Source organism: Excalfactoria chinensis, chromosome 3 (assembly GCF_039878825.1).
Source record: "Excalfactoria chinensis isolate bCotChi1 chromosome 3, bCotChi1.hap2, whole genome shotgun sequence".
NCBI classification, from domain to species: domain Eukaryota; kingdom Metazoa; phylum Chordata; class Aves; order Galliformes; family Phasianidae; genus Excalfactoria; species Excalfactoria chinensis.
This window is the reverse complement of record NC_092827.1, coordinates 82,713,527-82,728,946: the sequence shown is the minus strand read 5'-3', so window position 1 is coordinate 82,728,946 and position 15,420 is coordinate 82,713,527. Positions and strand designations below refer to the sequence as shown.

The 15,420-nt window shown below is 41.7% G+C and overlaps 1 protein-coding gene across 2 annotated transcripts; it reads right to left on the bottom strand.

Annotated features, from left to right (window-relative positions):
* Positions 1 to 1,861: 1,861 nt before the first annotated feature.
* KCNG3 (potassium voltage-gated channel modifier subfamily G member 3) lies at positions 1,862 to 14,979 on the bottom strand. Of its 2 annotated transcripts, none has more exons than XM_072332609.1 (2): positions 13,904 to 14,979; positions 1,862 to 5,185 (listed from the first exon to the last, which is right to left on the bottom strand). In XM_072332609.1, exons 1-2 carry the CDS (start codon positions 14,554 to 14,556, stop codon positions 4,540 to 4,542), a joined length of 1,299 nt encoding a protein of 432 aa, XP_072188710.1. In that variant the 5' UTR covers positions 14,557 to 14,979; the 3' UTR covers positions 1,862 to 4,539. The 2 variants fall into 2 exon arrangements, with proteins under 2 accessions (XP_072188710.1, XP_072188709.1); XM_072332608.1 differs by having other exon boundaries at positions 13,937 to 14,694.
* Positions 14,980 to 15,420: the final 441 nt, after the last annotated feature.

Genomic DNA, 15,420 nt, shown 5'->3' with positions numbered 1-15,420 from the left:
GGGACACATTTTCAGCTAATATAAACTGCTGTCTGTAGCTCTAGCAAAGCCAGGAGACCATTCTCGCTTAGGGACATCTCCTTACTACAAACAGAAATCTGGTTTATATAGCAAGATCTAGTGTCCTATATACTAATGTGTATGTTTTCTTTCACAAACAAGTAAGAGAAAGAGTTTTGTGAACAATTTCCCTTCCTAAAATTAGTGATTTTTTTGTTTGTTTGTTTTGATATTTATTTTTTTTTATTATTTTCTTTTTCCAAGCACAGCTAAGGTTCTTTTCTGGCAAAACATGAGCACAGGGGAAAGGATAATATTAAAAACATGAAGGTACCTCCAGAGACCAAAATTCTAAATGGTTGTTTTATCCTGAACTTCTTATGAGGAAGAATGTTCAGAGCTGAGCAAGCAGACCATGTTCATCTTGCTGGCTTGTGGAGACTCACTGTTTTGAATATGGAATTCAGTGTCTGCTGTGTGTGTATTGCTGCCGCTGGCAGGCTCTTGAAGCTTTTAAGGTTTTCTTGTCATTACTGAGAGGGCAAGAGACAAGTGATTTGAACACATAAGGACGTGAGTTTTCTTTCTGAAACAGCAAAGTTGAACACTAAAGAATTTGGAGACTGATTCCTTCACAGGGACTAAATTTCACAGATAATACAAAAACCAAGAACCTTTTGCTTTAAATGCATAGGTATCAAGAAAGGTGTATGGGATTTTTATCTTCAAACTTGCTGCTGTGTACAGCAACATCAACCACTGTGCAGTAAGAATGAATTCCACATGTTTAAATGGCTGATCCCTGTGATAATTATTAAACTGTAAAATCACCAGTTGATTAAATTAATTGGAGTTTTTCCTTTGTTTCCTTTTTGCAGGTGTCTGTGAAATAAATGTTACTTCACAGATTTACATCAAAGAAAACTGTCTTTCATTCTCTGCAGTTTTTGAGGATGATGCTCCATGAAGAACTCTAAAAGGAAGATAGATGTAATGTGGGCACCTTTCCATTACAGTGATTTCAGTAATTATCAAATGTTTAAGTGGCAGTGAATACCCTGAAGGTCTGCAGCCAGTGTACAGTTCCCAGCAGGTCAGTCATAAGGATCAAATCTGAAGTTTGATCTTCACTAAGTTATGATTAACCTTTGCTGTTTTCAATGGTACTTCAGAATTCATTGGCATTGATTTAACTTCAGGTGAACAGAAAGGCTGGGTCACAATTGTAAGTTTTCTTCATTCATCTTTGCTTTTATTATTTTGTTTTTTATTTAATTTGTTTCAATTGCAAACGTTTCTAACAACCAGAGAGGTACCAACCATTGAATATTTCTATTGTGTTGGATTAAAACCGGCAAACACTAGAAATGAGCCAGTTTGTCCTCATTTGGCATTGACATGCTGTATTTTAAAAGAAAGCATTGTATCCAATGGCTGCATAAAACACAATCTCAAGTACACTTTCAGTAAAAGTTTCACCTGTTCAAATATGTTCTTATTTTTTACCACAATTCATTTTATTTATAGTTTCACTAAACAAAACAGAACAAAAGAGAGAGAAAAAAAAAAAAAAAAAAAAAAAAAAAGTAAAACACTTGTCCATAGAAAATGGTATAACATATACTGCTAGAAATCAGGAACCCTAATTGCTTAGTTTAAGATTCTCTTTTAAGGTTACTGTTGAGATCATGTTACTTCAACTTGGTTTCTAAGGAAACCAAAGTCTACATGCTGATAATCATAAGACACCAGCAAAAAAACCAAACCAAAACAAAAAAACAACTAAAATACCCCTACAACAGAAGAACCAACCCAGCAGTATTTCTTCTTAGTTGTCTTATAAAGAGAGCAGTTTCAAAATAATATTTTATTATAGCTGAATTAAAAATACATAAGGTCATTCTGTCCACATTTTGCCATACAAAAAATTGAACACAAACTATATAAAAAAAGTATATAATCTCCACAGATTTATTCCTTTACACAATTATTTTCAGTAGCTAATCTTTTTACACTGGGGAACAGATTAATTAGCTGGAAAACAATTCATGAAGGACCAAACATTTTGTTTGTGTACCAGATATAACCTGGTATTTTCATCTTTGAAAATTTCCTGTACTTAATTGCTTATACAAAATGATTCAATGTGCAAATTGATATTCACAAGTTAATATATGCATTAATTTGTTGTTGTGAGTTTTGTTTGTTTTTTTTTTTTTCCTTTATACAAGCATCTAAAAGTTAGATTTATGATAGTATTGAGTAGTAGTGCAATGTGTTTTATTTCGTCTTGGAATCAAGATTGCAACATACTTTAAAGTACATTTCCATTGTATACTGATTCCAAACAATTGACATCCTGATGATGAGTTGTTTTGTGGGAGAAGGGTTCTACCCCAGAGTATTGATTTGATCAAGGAACAAAAGACAAAGTCATTTTTAAGGGCATTTACTGGTACTTTTCCAAAGGGAAATACCCTGACAATTTGTAGGTAGAAGATCTTAACTGGGTATTGTTTTTTTGTTCGTTAGTTTGTTTTTGTTTTTCCATTTTTAAAGGAACAGAAGATGGAGAAAAGTTTAAAAAAAAAAAAAAATAGAAGTTTTCTCCTTGAAATTTGGATTATTTTTATACTGCCAAAATAAACTATTCATTAAAAGATAAAAATATCATTTTCTTCAAACAGCTATGTTTGGATTTAAGGTTGAAATTTCAGTTTTATCAAGGAGGAATTTTTTGTAAGGAGGAGAAAACATTGCAACTGACTATAATATATAATATATGCAGGATATATATAGGTACACATGCAGGAATACAGAGCCAGCATCTTCACTGGTGTAAGACATCTCTGAGTGTCTCTGAAGTCGCTGCTTGCCTAGCTAACATCAGCTGTGAATCTCACCTAAGAATTTCTTGCTTAACTGATATTCACCTCTCTGTGGTTGCATGAGCACATTTCTGAACTACATAATTCTGATACAAAAGGCATAAGTATAGCAGAATAGGGAAGTTTACAGCTGACCACCTGTGCACCAGAATGCACCAGTGACAAGAAATGGAGGTATGTCTGTAACGTTACTCAATAATACATTCTTTTAAAACTGCTGAAGGAAAAGTCAAGCTTGTCTTTGAGAAAGCTGCTAAAATTCTTTTCAGGTCTTCAGAAACATTTTATTTTTCTATGTATTTCTTTAGGACTACTTAACACTGAGACCGCATAAAATTCTAATAGATTGTTCAAGTCTCAAGTGCTCTTTCAGGGTAGAGCCTTCAACATACCAGTCACTGGCCAACATGATATTTCTCTCTGAGCGAGCAGTTCCACATCTGTGTTTTCTAGGTGGTATTCATTTTATTTCTAAAGCTGTTAACAAATACGTATACAAAAGATGCTTCTACAGCGCAGTAATATTAAATGCATTATTTTAAGGCAAGCACACCGAATTCAACTATGCTGACAACTCTGAACTTTGAGGTTAGTAATAAGGTTCCTCACTGATGTTTATTGGTACCCAAATTTGTAAAGCTGTACCTAAAAGTGTCTTAGTATGTAACTGCACAGTTCTATATAGCAGCTTTTCAGAATTATACAGTACAAGGCTATTTAGCAGTACTACACAAGAAATGTAGTGAACAGCATTTCAGAACCTAACTTGATTCATTTTAATTTGTAGTTACACTGGAGAATATTCCCTTTTGCCAAGTGCAACTTGCACTTCTGTATTTCACTTCCTCTGATATCTTTTGGGCAATTGTTTTTAAAACTTCCATAAAGTGTATCACTTTTGTTAAGGATTGCATAATCTAAAGATAATGGAGGGTCTCATGTGACAGGGAGAAGCTACTTTTGTTTTCCAGTGCTTTCTCCAGATTATTTCAAGTGATGAAATTTTGTAATTTGACTTAGAGAGCTTTCGCTATGATATAGATAAATGTCTAATTAAGTGGAAAAAAAATGCTTATGAAGTTACGTAACTTCAGGTGGATGGAGTTGAACTGAGTGTATAAAAAATTTGGATAGCTCTCCCACTAAACTACCTGAAAATATATTTATCAATGCCAGTATTTTTATGTTGATCTTCATAAAGTACAACACTTCTATTAAAGGTTTGATTGCAGAGAAGAAAGTAACTGTGGTTAGGGAGGTCTTTGCTACAACATTCAGAGCTGCATGTACTTCTGCTACACATTGCTCTGAATGATATAAGATGTAATTATGGGAATGATGGACCTTGGTGCTAAGCCCATTTATTTGTTCTGCTTTTGTGTGGAAAGGCAAACTGAAGACCAAGCTGGCCTGGTTGAGGACTTCTGAATCCTGTTCTGTCATTTTGTTCTCTTGAATTTGAAACATCACTCTCTCTCCTTGCAAGATACCCAAGGTCAGTAGCCATCCTTCCTGTCTGAATGGTGACGGGTTTTCTCCAGGCGGGCGAGAATGTTGTTCCATAGGACCATCCAGACAACATGAAGGGTCTTTCCACCATTCTCTTCTAAGACAAAGCTTAGCAAGTAACTACAACAGAATTCAAGTTGGGTCAATTTAAGAATTCAGCAGAGAGGCTTCTACCATACCTAGCAGATCGGAACTTGAGCTCATGGTAACACTGCACAAAGCTATGATAAATGAAAGTGATAGGCAAGGCTAGTAAAACGATGCCACTAACCACGCAGATTCCTCCAAGAATCCTTCCCGGTACCGTGATGGGACACATGTCACCGTAACCAACTGTGGTCATAGAGATGATCACCCACCAACAAGCAGCAGGGATGCTGGCATAATCCTTATTCTTTGTTCCCAAGTCCAGCCCATTTTCAAGCAGCTGGGAAAGTGCACTGAAAATTGCCATAGCAACACAGATAAAGACAAGGAGCATCACCATCTCTCTGTAACAGCGCTTCAGAGTCAGACCAAGTGTTTGAAGGCCAATGAAATGACGAGCCAGTTTAATCACCCAAAAAATCCTCATCATTCTTAAGACCCTCAAGGTGACTCCAGCCCTCTGGAGCTGTGAATTTTCCCCTGTAAAAACTGTCATTAGAACAGAGATGTAGTAAGGAGTAATTGCCAGTAAATCAATAATGTTGAGAGGTCTTCTGACAAACTCACACTTGTTCTTTGACACGATGAACCTCACAATGCACTCTGCAGTGAACCAGCCTATGCAGATAGCTTCAATTATCCTGTCAAAAGAAAAAAAGTACAGCGTTTATGTTCTGTGGAAGGGCTTTAGTGGGGGTTTGATGTTTTTTTGTTGTTTTTTTTTTTCACAGACATTACCAAAATTGACATTCAGACCTTCACAAACAACAAACAGAAAGCCACACTATTTTTATTCTGAGCATGAAGGACCAGGTTTCAGCAAATAACCTTAGGATCTAATGAGGAGTTTAAACTGATCTGTGCTAAGAACTCATTCGCTGATCATTTCCTATGGATTACATATGCCTATCCTAATACTGGAGAAATATGCCTACAAAATCTGGGACCTAAGAGAAAATGCTGTGCCACCAATGCCAGTGTGTAACATAATCTAAAATACTTCTTGGTTTTGTTTTAAATCCGCGAGGCTTGATCCACTTAAGAATACCAAGGACTGTGGATCGGTGAACTGGCAATGTGTTGATCCAGACTGCTAAACTAGAATGAAAGTGAAGATGGAGTAGGTGGAAATCATCTATTGCATCAGATAATTCATGCAAATTGGCTCTTCAAGAACCAGCTGAAACCAGTCTTATTTGCATCCCAAACAGGGGCTTACCTAGAACTGTATTCAAGATTTCATAGTATTGCCACTAAATACAGATAGTATTTTATTCACCTCTGGGTACACATAGCACCAAAGTAACAATCTGGTGTGCCTTCGTTTACCACTATGCATAGCATTACTGAATTTTATATTTTCTTTTAAATGTAACTCCCTCTAAACTGTGCCATAGCAAAATGTCAGGGGAAGCAAACTGATAGGATCGTCTTCTCGAATACAAATAGCTGCCTTGATAAAAGAAAGCACTGCTGTCCTGGAGGGTGATTTCTGTACTCTCTTGAGTGTTTTGAAGTCCTGTATGAGCATGTGAGACTTGAGAACATTTTCAAATTGAAACACTGGAAGGTAGAAACAGAAGATAATTTTTCTCTGCAATTATTTGATAACGGTTGTGCACATTCTATTGAATATCACATCTCAAAATAACCCTTTTCTTTAGGAATTCAAACGGTTGTCACTTGCTTAATATTGGGTGGAACAGGAGCTAATATTTCTCTCTTTCCTTTGTTTGCTTTCACTAACTTTTTGCGCAAAGAAAAAGCCACTCACCAATGCCATCTCTACCAACAGGTCTGACACCTAAGTGATCGTGGAATGGAGACTTGAAAATGCTAAGTTCATCTTTTTCTACTGCATGTTTTCCAGTAAGTTACTGTCTATAGAAATGATAATGACTTGTAAGTAATATTCAACTTTCATTTAAAGCACAAAGTTTTGTTTCTGTAACACGTTTACATATACATACATATTTACTGTTACTGAAATCTGTTGACATTATTGTTAAGACAGTGGGCTGCTAGAGAGACAGATTCTTTTATAACTGCTGTAATTATGTTAACAGATGATAAAACAACCTTCATAAAAGCTTCACACACTAAAGGTTTAGCTTTATTTCTTTATTCACTTCAGTTATATACTAAAAAGTAAAGACAGTAGTGATAGTTGATGTATATTCATCATGTATGCTATAATTCCAGCCACAGACCTTGTTATAATCTTATTCGTGTTTCACAAAAACCAATGAAAGCCCTATAAGCAAGGTGCCTTTCTTAATAAAGGGCTTATAAAATACTTGTTCACATTAGCAATCTCTGATGTAGGGACCTATGAATTTCAAAAATAGCTTTCCCTTAGGAATTAGGTGTTCTCTTAAAAATTAAGCCTTTGAAGACACTGGTGTTCCTGATAATAATAGTGAGTGGTGACTATGTCAGATCCCGATTTGGTTTTAAAAAGGAAGTTCAGATCATAACGCCTTCTAAACAAGTCTTGTACAGAATATATGAAAGTTATTGTACAGATGTGAATTTTTATTACTCCGCATTGAAAAATCAAGAAAAAAAATGTTAGTGGGTCAATTCACTTCAGTCATTTTTACCTACATGACTAGAAAATAATAAAACATCACGTAGCAAAAGAAGCCAAACAGCATGGTTATAGTAATGAACAAACTGATGAGGGCTGGATGTGCTTCTAAGTTGGCTGAGTCTTCCTGTAATTATTCCAAAAAAAAAAAAAAAAAAAAAAGGAGCTGGAAATAAATTTGCAGCCAAGAGTATTTTACAGTGTCAACAAACTTTGTTCCATTCCATCTGATGAGATTTTCTCTGATAATTTTGCCTGTGCCCTACGACAATGAGCATTTAAATGAAAAAGACATTCTTAATTTTACTATTCAAAATTGCTTCGTGTGGTATTTCCTCCGGATGCCCCTAAGACAGTGGTGGTGTAATTCCTCCACTGTATCCCAAATTGGCAGGTTATCTGTGAGTCAAGTCCTGAGGAAGCTAGGTCCTAATCATTGCGACTAAGTAGAAGTTAGCTTTATGAATCACTGTTCATTCATTGCTCTGGCATAACTTTGGGAAACAGTTGTGCAAGTAAAAATCCATGTTAGATGAAATGTGATGAATCCATTCTTCTACTCCAACAGTCCTGAGCATGAGAAATACTGTAAGTCAATTATACTGCTTCAGGAAGAACTGGAGAACCTTTCATTGTAGACTACAAGAGAGCTAGGGAACATCAGTGATGTAAAATGGTAAAGCAAGATCCAAAATAGTGGAGCTGCATTACATCTTCTTGACAATATATTGAGCTTCCATTTCTCCATTTAGTTTTTGTTTTTTTTTAATCAATCCCTTTTTCACATCAATTACAACACATTCTGGCTTGGGAGGTGACAAAGAAGGGTCTTGTCTTACTATTTAGACACAATTGAAGTGTGTTGTTCCTCCACTTGTTCCTCCTCTCCTCGCTTTTTTTTTCTTTCACCCATCCTAATGAATCACCTAAGCGAGTGATTTGGTGAGCACAGCTAGAAACCTCTGACCTGCTGTGAGACCTAGAGCTCTATATACTGTGTTTCCACCTTCAGATCGTCTCCATCTTCCTTATAGTGACTTATCTTTATAACTAAGTTATATCCTTGTCAATGGAGAAATAATATCTAATAAGAAAATCAAAATCGTTCAAGGAATTTAGTATCAAGCTAAGGGCAGCTGAAATTCACTAACTGACTAAAGACTAATGTTACCAAACTGTAATCAATTCTTAAAATATTGCTGCAAGTTCACATGACAGACTGCCTGTTCCTGAAATAATGAGCTGCATTAGCATCTGTATCTAAGTGTACAATTAAATCATGAGCTTTATTTGGTAAAATGTAATACCTATTCCAGTTTAATGTTTGTTTTGTTCATTCAGTTTTAAAATAGCTGATATCCAAAAAGGGGAAAGGAAATTAAAAACAAGCTCAGTACAGGAAGTATTTATTTGGTGATTCCCCCACAAAATCTGGATAGCCAAAGAATATGAAGTTCTAGTTTTTAATTAACAATAGGTTATTTCTGCTCAAACTTACTGTTCATTGGCCCAGACCCAAGTTGCATAAAAGAGGATGGGATTTTGTTGGTTTTTTGTTTTTTGGTTTTTTTTAGAAATTGCCTCTTGATACTTAATGAGTCTTTTGGCCATAAACTGACAATGAAGCTTTTCTGAACCTCACTTCTGCTGTAATCCAGTCAGTGTTTAATCTTCTGTTCCATCTAATAACTTCCTTTTGGAATAGGCACTTTTATGTTCACTAAATTAAAGTGCTTGCAAAATATTTTTCAATCACTAACAAGACTAGTTTTGCAATATGATTTAATATTATTTTTTTTTTTAGTATAATAGCATCATAAAGTGTTTGAGATTATTATTAACGCCTTGGCGCAATGTGCCAGTTTGTACACTTTCAGTATTCCCTCATGATTCAGCTGAAATCTCCCCAAAATATTCATTTGTGGCTCTGTTACCGATTGAGTTTCTAAGTAGAACATAAACATCGACAGGACACGAGGAAAACATGAAACGGTTAAAGACAGTCTATGACGGGATTCGAGGCTGTCAGCACCGATGTGTTAAATTGTTGCTAAATCCTATTCCCATGTCACCTGAAGAACATCCCAAGCAGTAGCCGGAAAGATCAAACTCCTGCTCAGGAAGACTTGTCATCATTTCAACAAAAAGCCTTTTTTAATCCTCTTGAAATCAACAGTACTTCTGCCTACATACAAAGTACAGAGCAAGGACCAGAGAACAGCCAGTTTTGCAGGCATTTTCCCCTTCTATCCCTGCTCTGGTAGCAGTATCTCTCAATGCATGAAATGTCGGTTAGTGCCTGCCTCTTGTGGGGAGGTGTAATGACCAGCACTGCCTGGAGAAGGGGAAAATGCTTCTTAGCTTCCAGGCAACATCTGGATAGGAACATCCCAGCCCTGAGGTCCTCAGCATCTTTGTCACAGTCTTGGAGTGTGTGATTAGCACCCAGCCCCGGTGAGATTGTTCAGGTTCTACTGTGGCCAAGGAGCAAAGCGTGTCCATTCTTTGTGCTATCTCAGTTTTTCTAAGATCTCTTAAATTCACAAGAAAAATCCCCATCTTTGCTTTTAAAACTAAACCTGGAGTTCTGCTCATTACCTTCAGCCTGCTTTTACAACCAATTTTCTCCAAGAAAGAATTGCTTATGTTTATGAACAGTTGTTGAACGTGAACGTTTGGGTGTTCTGAATTAATAATGATTTCTGTGCCTCTGAAATTCAAATGTAACTTTTTAAGCTGATGTTTTGCAGACATGAAAAAGAAAAGAAAAAAAAAAGCTGACTGGCATCCGTTGAGAAACGCTGTTTAAATTCTTTTGCTTAACAACACAGCAATCATATGCGTGTGACAACAGAGGGATTTTTTCAATATCAGTTTAATCGTAAGTGGAAAAGAGGCAACAGACGCTTTTTATGCTACCTAGCTACCCATTTTAGTCTTAGAAAAACAGTTTAAAGACAGGTAGGTAGAACTGCGCTGGCTCTAAGTCAAGCAGCTTCAAATTACTTCTTGTCACAGGCTCAAACTCCCTCCAGAAGGTGATGCTTCTGGTCAGTTTAAGGATGGGTCCGTGATCAGAGACTCTCAGTATGTGACATTGGCATAGTTCAGAAGAGAGCAAAGATGGCTTGAAATTGCCAGAAGCAACAGAAGGGAGACATGTGTCCCTCCTGTCTGCTCCTAAACTGTGCAGATCTGATGCAAATCTTTAGTTCTGGTAAGTGAAACGTGCCAAGTTGGGGAAGAGAGAAATCATAGAATGCGAGAAAATTTTAATAGCTCATCCTTCATCCTAAACGTGGACCTGAGGAAGGCGAACCCTCTGCAAATGAGGGAATTATATTGGCCTTGAGATCTGTGAAATTTGGAGGTCGGGTTCTTCATCTCTCTCTCCTTTAAAAGCCTTGGAGTTCTCTGTTGCCCTCTAAAGGGTGTTACTGCAAGGACCACCAACAGACGTATGCTGCTCACCCTTTGACGGTGCTATCGCAGTGAAAGGTCATAGCAACATAAGGGTCGCTGAGAAGGATATGGGAAAAATTTGGTGGACTCAATTCCTCTTCTGATGAAGAGGTTTTGTATAATAGGAAAGGTAAGTTTGTATAATAGGAAAAAAATCACCACCACCACCACCAAAAGATATAAACACAGCTGGTATTAATTAGCAGCAGTAGTAACCCTTACTGCAAACATCATTAAAGAGGCTGACTTTGTACATTATGGAATTTGTTACCACCTTGCCCTTAGAAACAATGTTCAGATATAGGGGAGACACCCTGACTGAGCTGTTTCCACTACAGCTGCCCTAAGCAGTTCTGTATGTGGTTACCTCAGTTCAGCCACAGAAACGACTTGTGTGGCACCTTTCCAAGCCATCAGTAAAGCAACACTGAGAAAAGGACAGTTGTTATTTTCATTGGTAAACCTATGAAAGAATGAAAATATCAGCAAGATTTTAGAGCCACTGAACTTCCTGAGGTAATGCTCATCTAAGCACTGACTGATACTGATTTGAATAGTCAGTTCCATCCATGACCTCCTTTCTGATGAGTTCTAGATAAGCTCATTCAATTTCTATTTCTAAAACTTTCTGAAATGTGTTTTTAAGGATAATGCGAATTCTTTGTACTGGTAACTACAGTGCCATATGTCAGAACCCACCTCCTTACAGCAATAATGTCACAGTTTCTCCTGGCAATAATCATTACTGCATATTATATGTTACATAGAATTTCTCTGTTCCAGTAAGATACCTCGCTTAATGAACAAAAGACAGAATTTCACTTGGAACTTTAGGATGGCTCTGGAACTAGTGGAAAGTTTCTACAAGCGCTCTCACTGACAGGCGGTGCTGCCACAGTAAGTCTCTCCATGCACTGCTGTGCAATTTCTAAGGTCAGACTTTCAGGTAAGCTGCTCAGGTTTTGGTTACTTAAGGAAAGGTAAATGAAATGATGTCAATTGACAACCAGGCATATATTCCAATCACCAAGGTTGGAAAAGACCTAAAAGATCATCCAGCCCAACCGTTCACCTATCACCAATAGCTCCCACTAAACCATGTCCATCAATACAACATCCTGTCTTTCCTTGAACACCCCGGGGGTCGGTGACTTCACCACCTCCCTAGGCAGTCCATTCCAGTGCCTGACCACCCTTTCTGAGAAGTAATATTTCCTAATGTCCAGCCTGAATCTCCCCTGACACAGCTTGAAACCATTCCCTCTGGTCCTAGGTCAAATCCTCTGGCAAGAGTTGGTAGATACAGTTTAACTGGATCACCCAAAAGCAATGGTGGTAGCTCACTCTTTTTCTCTAGACATTGCAGGCACTTTAGTCATGATGCGGCATGCAGAACAAGGGAAGGAGTGGCTCTTCTAAGGGGACAAGGCCACATCAGGAGTTGACAAGCTGTGGACAGGAAGGAATACACTTGTATCTGTTGTCAGTGTGTTCACATTAAATTGCTGTTAATTCACGTACAGAGATGATAGCACACGGGCTAAGACACACATGAAATGAACCAGCCTGTGTGTTTGTGTACAACAGACTTTTGTGAGAAGGTTAGAAATTATTCACAGCAACTTTTATAGTTATTATTGCCAATCCATAGACTGCTGCAGCTGGTCCTAGGGAAACACCCTGACACTGGCAGTGCTGCTTTCCATTTTAAAAGCAGACTTCCCTGCCTTGGCAGGCTCTTGGCTATACAGGAAAACTCATGAGTATTTAGAACCCCAAACCTTGTTACACAGTATACAATCAGAGGAGTTAAAGTATGCGTTTCTATACATGTTCTTGAAGATGAAGGTAATGTGAAAGAAAAACTACGTCATCTGCCTTGTTCACCTGCACATTAAATTCTTAGCAAGTGGAAAACTGTTAATGTCCACATCATAAAGATGTGATCAAAGATATGGCCAAAATGCCACATTGATGTTATGTTGCTCTTGCACGTATTTTCCTGTATCTAGTGGGGATATCCAAGCAACGTGCTGCCTTACAGAGAGGTCATGCAGAGAATCCCCCATCTGAAGTAACTCTGCAGAGGTTATGTAAGGCTTCCTAACTGGAAGAACGTGTAAGAGCAGCTTCTGACATAGCTGCATCTGGGCAGGAACCAAGAGCTTCTCAATCTGTAGCTGCTTTCTTGTTGTTCATACAATTAATGCTTTGGCTCGGCTACAAGCAGAAATACAGGTGCACTTTCCATTAAGTTAATGGAAACTAGGAAAATACTTTCCAAGGAATTAATTTGGCTGAATGTGATATATCACATTCCAATTAACTCTATGGTAAAAGATGGTAATTTCGTAATGACGGGGCTGCAGTTTCACTGTGGGGCCCCTTGAGCAGAGTAGAAGCTGAATCCACTTTTCGTTGAATATTCTATTGGCTTTAAACGAAGAGATGTGGGAAATACAAGAAGCATTTACTTTAATCTGTGTTGTCTGAGGCTTATTTATGAGAGGACTCTTAGTGGAGCAGCGCTCATTCTGTTCTCTAGGAGAGCAGAAGATGGAGAGTGGTGATACCGAAGTCGGCAGAGTTACATGGCTGTAACCCCGAGCTGAGGTCACAAAGAGGGAAAACAAAGGGGTTGCTCTAGCTTGGAGGACTCGGAGCTGAGCCTAAAACCCGTGCCTTTCTGCAACTGTTTCACAATGCTTAGCGTGTTTACACGTGTTGTGTCTATAGGGAACGTAAACATCTACATTCGCCCAGCGGGGTACGGGATGGAGCGTTTCAGGAGCTCCGTGCTCAGCCCGATAGGTCCGCTCAGAGATGCTGAGTGGCAAAAGGGGAAGGGGCGAGGCTGCTCCCTGCATGAAAGATTTTACCGGGTCAGATCCGCCACACTGGGTCTGCTCCAGCAGAAGGACCCGTGTGAACACCCGAAGCGTTCTCCCCTACGGAAAAGAGAAGCGTTCGATTTCCTAAGCAGACAGTACGGTCTAACGCGATTTCCCGAGCGTGCGAACCTCTCTCTGTGGTTAAGGAGCCCCGCGGCTTCCACGAGGGAGGGCGCGGCAGCTCCGAGACGCCGCGCGGAGAACGGAGCCGCGCTGCGCCCGCACCGGCGGATCCCCCGACAGCGGAGCGCGGAGCCGCCCGGGCCGTCGGGGCAGAGCCGTCTCCGCAGCCCCCGGCTCCCGTTCCGGCGTTTGGGCTTTCCCAGCCGCGGCTGCAGCTACAGAGAACGAGGACGAGCGGCAGGACAGACGGGACGGGACACACGGGACAGCGGGAAAATAAAGGATCCTCCTACCCTGAGGGCTCCCTGACTGACTCTGCTGTGTACCTGCTCTGCTCCTCCACGCTGCGGTTCTCCGGCGCCCGCCACTCGGGCAGGGTGCTGGCGCACAGCACCACCATGGACACGATGACGAAGAGGATGGAGACGGTGGCCAGCACCTGGGCTGCCAGCGAAGACGTGGGCTCCTCGAAAGTCCTCCGCATCCTCTCCAGCCACTTCCCTCCCTCGGCAGCAGCACGCCGGGCTTTGCCCCTCGGACCGGCGCTGGGCTCCCCCGGCGGCTCCTCGGCCGAGTAATAGGTGCACGTCTCGGACATGCGGTCGTCGAGGCGTCGCTGGCAGCAGTAGTCGAGGTGGGAGCCCTCCAGCCCCCAGTAGATGAGCTCGTTGTAGAAGGAGAGCTCGCACATGTGCGGCACGAAGCGGAGGTGTCCGTGCCGCACGTAGAGCATGATGAAGCCGAAGGCCTCCGAGTGACGGTCGAAGAAGTACTCGTTCCGCTCCCGGTCGTAGTCGTCGCACACCTCCAGCACGTCCTGCTCCGACAGGCAGCCGTGCAGGCGGCTCACCCGCCGCAGCGGGAAATCCTTCAGCACCTCCCGGGAGAAAGAGTACCGGGTGCCCCCGACGTTCAATACCACGGCGGGGCCGCGGCCAAAGTTCATGGCTTGGGCGGGACGGAGGAGGGGGGCGGGCAGGGCAGGGCTTCGAGCAGCGGCGGGGGGCAGCGGCTGCCCCGGCCCCGGCTCCGCTCGCAGCGCTCGGCGACGGGCCGGGGGGAGGAGGAGGAAGGAAGGCGGAGGGCTGCGCTCCGGCGCCCAGCGGCCGCGCAGGGCTCGGACTCCGCTCGCGGTTGCGGCCGCGGGGCCGGGAGCTCCGCTCCGCACCGCTCCGGTGGCGGTGCCGGGCGGGCGGGAGGGAGGGAGGCGGGGTAGGAGGGGAGGGGACGCGCCTCCCCCGTGCCGCGCGGAGCCCCAGCCCTCGTCTCAGCGTCCGCCCAAGCGCTGGAGAAGTTTGGGGCGTTTTATCCCCCCAAAAAGCTGAGAGTTGGGATTCGAGCACTGCTCGCACACCGCGGACGGCGGCTGCCCGGCTCCGTCGCTGGGCTCCTTCAGCCCTCCTCTCCTGCACAGCTGGAGGAGACGGCGGCGGCGGCGTTCTCTCTTCTTTCTTTCTTTCTTCTTTCTCTCTCGCCGTGCGGACGCCGCGAGTAGTTCGAAGTGTCAATCAGCGCCTCGTGCCCGCGCTCCTGGTCCAGCACGGCAACATCACCCCGCCAGCAGCTGGCTGCTCCCCAGCGCTCCGGGCTCACGGGTTCGCATCATGCGCGGGGAGTTCCTTCCCACCACCCTCTCGCTGTCCGTTCGTTTCCCCGTCGCTCTACCACAGCTCTCCCAGCCCGGCGCAGCCCGTGGAGAAGCTGCGGGAGCACCCCCGGGTGCGAACGGCGCTCACCTTCCCCGTTGTGTGTCGCTCGGTACATGTGTACAAATCTTTACGGTTGTTGTTGCCGCCACGTCACTTTCACA